This window comes from Danio aesculapii, chromosome 3, assembly GCF_903798145.1.
Source record: "Danio aesculapii chromosome 3, fDanAes4.1, whole genome shotgun sequence".
Lineage (NCBI taxonomy): Eukaryota > Metazoa > Chordata > Actinopteri > Cypriniformes > Danionidae > Danio > Danio aesculapii.
Window position 1 is genome coordinate 12,016,076 of NC_079437.1, and position 9,385 is coordinate 12,025,460.

A 9,385-nucleotide genomic window follows, 5' to 3' on the forward strand; every position below is an offset into this window, starting at 1 on the left:
TATAGTGACTTTTTATTTTTTTTAAGATTTCTCAAAACATTTTGAAACATGAGTTATAACTGTCTAATTTTCGATTACTTTAGTCTTTTCCAAGATGACAGTACATAATATTTTACTAGTGATTTTCCAAGATCACTTGGAAAGACCAATAATTTTTCCTTCAACTGTACATGTAACAAGGACAGAAATAACATTTTATATGTATTTATCACAGATATGGGTCAGTTTATTTAGCGCACGTTGAAAGCATCTGTCAGTTTCTCAAAGCTCAATCCACATGCATGACGGGAAGGCAGTTTATCAGTGTGTGTGCTTACATAAGTTTCAGGATGTATTTATAATTCAGGTGAGGTTTGTGAAAAACACACAATCAGACTTCATCAACGGAGGATATTTAGTGCTCTACTACTGTCTTCATGATGGATCCACGGCTGTTTTCCCTCTTCATGCTGTTCGCCTGTGGTCTCACTGAAGGTGAGCTTTCATTGTCTGTATTCTAGTGGATGTATTCTGATAGTCACTGATAATTTACTTTTTATCTGTGCATGAATTATTAAAATATTAATGCTTTGATCACTCACAGTTAGAGCTGGACTATAAAAAAATCCATAAATTAGAATTTTTTAGCATTTTGTGATTCATGTTTGAATTTTTTCACTTTATTTATGGTTTTGAATTGCATTGTGGGACTTTTAAATTTATTACAATAACATTTAACCCTCAAAAGTTTGAAAAAGTGACTTTTATTAAAATCTTTTAAACTTTAAAGTGATATATATTGTCTGGGGTGGTGTTGTATATTACGGTACTAACACCTTGTAATAAACTGCCTGTACATTTTATACTCTATATATTGTTTCTTAAACATGATATTATTTCAAACTACTAAAAGGTCAATAAAAGTTACTTTGTTAAACTGTAGAGTTCCCATAATGCAATTCACAACCGTAAATAAATGGAAAACACTTGTGAATCGCAGAATACGGAAACTGTAAAATAAACAGATATTATTTTACAGTGTGGGTAGTAATGGATTACAATGTAATCTGAAAGATGTAATCTGATTACAAAAGTTGGAGTATTGTTATTGAAGTAAAATACTTTTTAAAATACTTATCAGATTACATTTACTTTTTATGCATTACATATTATGTGCACAATCCCATAAAATATACACTCACTGACCACTTTATTAGGTACACCTGTCCAACCTCTCGAAAATTTTGGCCAATCACATGGCAGCAACTCAATGCATTTAGGCATGTAGACATGGTCAAGACGATCTGCTGCAGTTCAAACCGAGCATCAGTATGAGGAAGAAAGGGGATTTAAGTGACTTTGAACGTGGCATGGTTGTTAGTGGGTGGACTGAGTATTTCAGAAACTGCTGATCTACTGGGATTTTCACGCACAACCATCTCTAGGGTTTACAGCGAATGGTCCGAAAAAGGGAAAATAACCAGGGAGTGGCAGTTCTGTGGGCGCAAATGCCTTATTAATGCCAGAGGTCAGAGGAGAATGGCCAGACTGGTTCGAACTTGAACATGACATAGTTCACTGCACTCAAATGGCCTCCACAGTCACCAGAACTCAATCCAAAAGAGCACCTTTGTGATGTGGTGGAACAGGGGATTCGCATCATGGATGTGCAGCTGATAAATCTGCAGCAACTGCGTGATGCTATCATGTCAATATGGAGCAAAATCTCCGAGGAATACTTCCAGTACCTTGATAATCTATGCCACAAAGGATTAAGGCAGTTCTGAAGGCAAAATGGGGTCGAACCTGGTACTAGTAAGGTGTACCTAATAAAGTGGCCAGTTTGTCAGATTAGATTACCATGAATGTCTAATACAAGAGATTATAATCCTGACTGCATATCCAGTCATATAATTTGTAATAATTTCAAGTCATTTCGAACATTGACTTTAATATCTTGTATGGACTTTTTTTTCCCAATAATAGGCCACATTTTTTTGAAAATTGTTTAATAATTTAGCCTTAAGGCAGTCTAGTGGTGGGTTCTAAATGGGAATTATCCTTCTTCAAAGGGCACTTCAGATTAAAAGCCATTATGACCGCCATCTAGAAGTGTCATTACAAAGACAGATGTGCTCAAAACTGGCCACTTTAAAGATCCTTTCGGAAAGAAGGATTTCACTGGATGCAACTGATAGTTGCTAGGTAACATCATTTAGAACCCTTTGAAGCTGCATTGAAACTGCAGATTGGAAAGTCAAACCACTGATCACAATAGAAGTCTACTATAAAAATCCTGCAATGTTTTTCTCAAAAAACAAAAAAGATTTCGACTGAAGAAAGAATCTTGGATGACTTGGATGGAGAGTAAATTATCAGGGAACTTCAATTCTGGAAATAACCTAATGCTTTGATATCCCCATAACTCATAACTAGAAAGACATACAGTATCGGCTGGGATACATTTGGTAGGCCTCATCTCTATTCCTTAATTTCTTGGAGGGTCCCTCTAAAGCAGGGATGGGCAAACTCAGTCCTGGAGGGCCTGATTTCTAGTGATCTTGAAGACACTGATTAGCTTGTTCAGGTGTGTTTGATTAGTGTTAGAGCAAAACTGTGCAGAACAACAGCCCTCCAGGATCGAAGTTGCCCACCCCTGAATTGTTTATCCTCTGGAAGGACAGATTTGAAGGGTTTAACTTGAAGGTGTCATCAACCCTGTTCCTGGAGATCTACCTTCCTGGAGATCAAACACACCTGTCTGTAATTATCAAGTGCTACTTCAGCCCATAACTAATTGGTTCAGTTGTGTTTGATCAGGGTTGGAGCTTAACTCTGCTGGAAGTAGATCTCCAGGATTAGGATTGATGATATTTGGTTTAATGCATAGGGATGATGAGCACGTCTGAATGGAACAAAGTGTGGAACAACTTCCATGCCCAAAGGATCATGGGAGCCCGAAGTGTCCATCAATTGAATTTTTCAAAATCTTTCTTCAGAGGGTGATATATACCATTTGGAAAGCACCGATAGCCTACACCTAGACCTTTGAAGTGACCCTCTGGAGGGACCGCTGCGAAGGGCTTAGGGCAGGGGTCACTGCGTTGTTCCTAGAGAGATCTACCTTTCAAAGTAATTTCAGATGCAACCCTGATTGAACACACCTGTCTGTAATTACATCCTATTTAATTGGTTCAGTTGTGTTTGATCTGAACTCTGCAGGAAGGTAGTTCTCCAGGAATAGGGTTGAGGATATCTGGTTTAGGGCATAGGGATCAGCCCTTCCAAATAGAACAACTTCCTTACACAAAGGATAACGGGAGCCCGAAGTGTCCCATCAGTTGTACCCTGGGGGTCTCAATTAGCTCCCTTGTTCAGTGGTCAGGATACTGATCAGGGTAAGAAGACATTGCTGCAGTCTGCACACCTGGATCTACAACGCAAGTAGGCTGTATGAAGTATCCCACCCACTCAGATCTGACCAGTCCATTTGTAGGTGGCACCAACATCCGTTTATACCCTTCTTGATTAGGCAGTCATCCATTTGAAGTGCTGTCTCTATTGCAAAATTCTTCCAGTGCACTTAAATGTTTGTGACCTTGCATGAAGTGCAATATGAATAGTCCTTGTATAAACCGTTCACAAAGATGATTCCCCTACTGGCATTTTATTGTCCAGGAAATAGGTACAACTCTCCTTCAAAAAAACTAAATGCCACACACAGGGGTAATGTTACTACATACATGCAGGGCTCTTGTCTAATGCAACCATAGCAATAAAAACTACCATGTGGTCTTAAAGGGGTCATGCACAATTTCTTACTCATTACAACCTGAAAAGTCCCACAATGCACTGTGAAAACAACGTTTCTAACACGCTGTTAGATTGCCTTGAGGTTGAACACTTTTAATTTTGTGTTAGCTGCTTTCATGTAAACAGTGTTACCTTGTTCATATATTTGTTGTTTGTTTTTATCTTCTGCCCATTAGCCACCACCCTGAAGCACATGGATGACTTCATTAGTGCTGTGGAGAGCATTGAAGCAATGAATCCAGGTCTCCAAATGCTGGACATGCTGAAGGGTCTCCGTAAAGCCTCTGGTTTGGAAACTGACCTGATCCAGAGGCTCCTGGGAGAAGCACATGCTGAGCTCGTGATGGATCCCTCAGTGGCTTTAAACATCCACAAACTCATAAATCACCATGTGTCTGAGATCACTGAGGAAGGTGTGGTTCTGACTTTGGATGGCTCAAATGTGGCGTTGGCTCCTCTGCTTCTGGGACTCGAGGCTGGGCTCCAATCGATCGATCTCTATCCTTTAACATTGACCGAAAACCTGCTCAACTCTTTTGTCCATCATGTCCGGAATCAAGAGTCCAGTGCTCTTCTGGGCACCAAAGGTTATTGGGATAGCATTAAATCCCCAAGGGTCTACACTCTCTCTGGTTTGCCTTCATTGGCAACGGATGCCCTGATAATCGGAGGGATGGATGGGTTTATTCTGGGGTCTGAAATGGCCTCGTCTGACCATCCTGAGGGGTCTCTGAGTGACCTGTTATCGATTTATTACAGTCAGAAGCTAGACGATGCCGCTCCACGTCTCATCAGTCAGAAGAGGAGGAGGAACTTCAGAAACATGGCCGACTTCTCGCTGATGAAAACACAAGTGGTTCGAGCTCTGACAGTTCGCAGAAACTTAAACCAGGATGAGAGGAAGAAGCTGGAGGATGTTGTGAATGAGGGCTTTGAGGAGTTTGTTCATGTGTATGCAGGTAATTAAAACGGACTTATTTTGATTTATTAATAGGGGTTCTTTTCTGAAAACCAATTGTAGTTGTTAGAAAAGATCACCATTCTGCCTTTAAATTGATTGAGCAGACCAAATCATACGTTTCCTAGTGAAACCTTGCTGGATTGTAGTACTCTCATGATCTACCATGGCTGTGTTCCACTCCATTTTTAGACACGCAAACTCCCCTATCCACTTTGCTTCGGGGGAATCCTCGTCGCCATTTTAAAGTGCATTCTTCTTGATTTAGTAAATGAGTGAAGTTTACATGGACATTCCCCTAATTTTGACATAGGGAGCGAGTCAGCTTCATATGTCCATTTTAGCACCTATATGTCCCAGATAATTACCTGTCTGTAATCAAGTGCTACTTCAGGCCATTATCAATGGGTTAAGTTGTGTGTGATCTGAACTTTGCAGGAAGGTAGTTCTCCAGGAATAGATTTGAGGATATCTGGTTTAGGGCAGAGGGATGAGCCCTATCAAATGGAACAATTTCCTTGCACAAAGGATCACAGGAGCCTGAAGTGTCCCATCAGTTGTACCCTGGGGGTCTCAATTAGCTCCCTTGCTCAGTGATCAGGACACTGATCACGCCAAGTAGACATTGCTGCAGCCTAGAGACCTAGGGCTACACAGCAAGTAGACTGTATGAAGTATCCCACCCACTCGGTGCTGACCAGTTCATTTGTAGCTGGCTCCAACCTCCGGTTATACCCTTCTCGATCAGGCAGTCCACTTGATTTAGTGAATGAGGGAAGTTTACATGGACATTCCCTTAATTTTGATTGAGGGAGCGAGTCAGCTTCATGTGTCCATTTCAGCACCTATATGTTCCAGAATGTTTCTAAGTGCTCAAGAGTTTAGGGCAGGGATGGGCAAACTTGGTCTTGGAGGTCTTGTGTCCCACAGAGTTTAGCACCAACCCTAATCAAAAACACCCACCTATAGATTTCCTAGTGATCTTGAGGACACTAATTAGCTTGTTCAGATGTGTTTGATTAGTGTTGGAGCAAAACTCTGTAGGTTTCCTCCAGGACAGAGTTTGACCATGTCTGGTTTAGGGCATTACGTTTTAACCCATTCAGATGTTCTGCCAGTAGTGGCCACTAGTGTAAAGTAAGCACTGGCGTACATCTGAGTCAACAAGATGGGGGGCAAAGTGAAAGGCATAAAAAAAATCAGACTGAAGTGACCCATGTCCCTTGACCAACGTCCCAGTCAACCTGATGGGGAGATATGGTGGCCAAAACCATTCATAACTTTTTAACCTAAACCAGACTCAAGTGACTTATCACTGGAATATGCTAGGGATGAATGGATGCTGTTTAATGTAATAAGGCTGATATCTTTAGGGCGATAAATTAGGTATTATTTCCGCTAGTTGAACCACATCATGTGCTTGCTGACCACCATTCTATCGATTTTACTGGCATTTCAGTTATTTTTCTGTGACTTTCTTGCTTTATTAATGCATTTTCTTTTTCAGGAAGTAGATTTTATTTATATAAATGAAAATTGGCCATAGAAAAGAATACTTGATTAATAAAGTTCAGCAATCAGCCCAAACTTAAAAAATAATTGCGCCAGACCGCACACCACACACCAGCTAATTAGTTTAGAGGAGACAGAGTGATGAAGCAAATTATGATATGGGTGGTTAGGAGGCCATGATGGACAGAGGCCGGTGGGCAGATTTGGCCAGGATGCCAAAAGACATACTTTTGAAAGACATCCTGGGATTTTTAACGACCACAGAGATTCAGGACTTCGGATTAACGTCTCGTCCAAAAGATGGTTACTTTTGAGCACTGACAGTATAGCGTTCCCTTAGACTGCAGGTTGAGTGCCCCCTTCTGGCCTCACTAACACCACTTCCTGCAGCAACCTTGCTTTCCCATGTGGTCTCCCATTCAGGTACTGACTGGGAGAAGCCTTGCTTAGCTTTAGTGGGCAACCATGTAAGAGTTGCAGAGAGCTAGGTGCCGGCTGCAATGTGTTTGCATTTTTGTTTTTGCAATAATTGTATTACGAAAAATAACTAACTGTATTAACTATAATTAAATTAACGTTAAATTAACTGTATTTTTAAAACAAATTTTCAAGCTAGCTTAATTATTTCACCATTTTTACCTGCGAAGCTTTGCAGTCTGCCACATTACTCTTGTTTTATTCTCCAGTGTGTCCAAACATCATCACGAGGTCTCAGTGGGGCGCAGCTTCATACATCGGCTCTCCATCGTATCTGTCTCTGCCTGTGCCATATCTCTTCATTCACCACACGTATCAGCCCTCCAAACCCTGCACCACCTTTGAGCAGTGTGCGGCTGAGATGCGCTCCATGCAGCGCTACCACCAGCAGAGCAACGGCTGGTCCGACATCGGCTACAGGTCAGGAACATCCCTGCATATTAGTGCTGTCACCATACTGGAGTTTATAACTTATTACCTTAGTTCTCTAGCGCTTAATTCTCTGAGCACAAATAGTTCCTGTGATTAATTAGCACTTCTTGCGTGTATTGCCTCTTCTTGTTGAATTGCTGAATGCCTCCTCAATTGTAAGTCACTTTGGACAAAAGCGTCTGCTAAAGGACTAAATTTGTTGAGTTACCTTGCTCAATGGTATTATTTTAATTTCATATCTGCTGTTACATCTCTTTCCCCTAATAATTAAATAGCTAATCTATCAATTATTCCCTACCTAACTTTCCCTGTTCGTATCACTGTAGTTTTGTGGCGGGTTCAGATGGAAACCTGTATGAAGGCCGCGGCTGGAACTGGGTCGGCGCTCACACCTATGGCTACAACTCTAAAGGCTATGGCGTCAGCTTCATCGGTGACTACACCTCCACCCTCCCCATCAGCAGTGCGCTGAACATGGTGCGCTACGACTTTACTTACTGCGCCACAAACGGAGGACGACTGTCCAAATCATACTCTCTGTACGGACACAGACAGGCCACGGCCACCGAGTGTCCCGGAAACACTCTGTACCGCCAGATCCAGACATGGGAGCGATACCAGGTGAAAAATAATAAAGCAATTACATTTATTGTGCTGACAACACATACACCTAATACACAAATACACTTGATTGAACATCTACACATAATCTACACCCACCAGCCACTTTATTAGGTACACCTTACTAGTAAGGGTTGGACCCTCTTTTGCCTTCAGAACTGCTGCTATCCTTCGTAGCATAGATTCAATAAGATACTGGAAATATTCCAGTATCTGGAGATTTTGCTTCATATTGACTTGATAGCATCATGCAGTTGCTGCAGATTTGTTGGCTGCACATCCATGATGCGAATCTCCGGTTCCACCACATCGCAAATGTGCTCTATTGGATTGAGAAACTGTGGTAAACTGTGGAGGCCATTTGAGTACAGTGAACTCATTGTCATGTTCAAGAAACCAGTCTGAGATGATTCCCGCTTTATGACATGGTGTGTCATCCTGCTGGAAATAGCCATCAGAAGATGGGTACACTGTGGTCATGAAGGGATGGACACGGTCAGCAACAATACTCAGGTAGGCTGTGGCATTGACACAATGCTTAGCTGATATTAATGGGCCCAAAGTGTGACAAGAAAATATGCTTCACACCATTACACCACCACCACCAGCCTGAACTGTTGATACAAGGCAGGATGGATCCATGCTTTCATGTTGTTGATGCCAAATTCTGACCCTACCATCCAAATGAAATCGAGACGCATTAGACCAGGCAACATCTTTCCAATCTTCTATTGTGCAATTTTGGTGAGCCTGTGCAAATTGTAGCTTCAGCCCATCTGCCTCAATTTTGGACATGTTGCGCATGCAGAAATGCTCTTCTGCAGACCTCGGTTGTGACGAGTGGTTTTCTTAGTTACTGTTGCCTTTCTATCAGCTCGAACCACTCTGGCCATTCTCCTCTGGTGCCCACAGAACTGCCACTCACTATTTTTTTTATTGGCCATTCTCTGTAAACCCTAGAGATGGTTGTGTGTGAAAATCCCAGTAGATCAGCAGTTTCTGAAATACTCAGACCAGCCCATCTGGCACTAACAACCATGCCACATTCAAAGTCACTTAAATAACCTCTCTTCCCCATTCTGATCTTCGTTTGAACTGCAGCAGATCGTCTTGACCATGTCTACATGCCTGAATGCATTGAGTAGCTGCCATGTGATTGGCTGATTAGAAATTTGCATTAATGAGCAGTTGTACCTAATAAAGTGGCCGGTAAGTGTATATGCTATATAACTGCAGGTTAACTATAATTATACACAATAACTTTAACTATTAAAAGCTATTAGTTACTTCTTCATTAATTAAAGTTATTAGTAACTAATAAAGTTATGGTAACTAATAACCTTAATTTTTTTTCTAATTTGATTGTAATGCAGTACTGTGCACGTTTTGTATAGCTGCTTTGAAACAATAATTAAGTGAAAATCGCTATACAAATAAAGTTGATTTGAATTGATGGGCCAACATGAAAAAAATACTATTAGACCCTTTTCACATTTCTGGGTTTCTCAGTAGCAGAAGGCGTCATAGTTGGGTAAACTTAGAGCGTGGTGAATCAGAGAGTACAACAAATATTTTTTACAATCCTATTTGCTG

At 41.2% G+C, this 9,385-nt stretch overlaps 1 protein-coding gene across 1 annotated transcript in view; it reads left to right on the forward strand.

Annotated features, from left to right (window-relative positions):
* The first annotated feature begins 281 nt into the window (after positions 1-281).
* Positions 282-9,385, forward strand: part of pglyrp6 (peptidoglycan recognition protein 6) — a 9,963-nt gene continuing 859 nt past the window's right edge. The window contains 6 exon segments of the mRNA XM_056450127.1: positions 282-305; positions 308-408; positions 410-474; positions 3,969-4,751; positions 6,949-7,159; positions 7,498-7,792. Coding sequence (XP_056306102.1) covers positions 282-305; positions 308-408; positions 410-474; positions 3,969-4,751; positions 6,949-7,159; positions 7,498-7,792 — 1,479 coding nt within the window.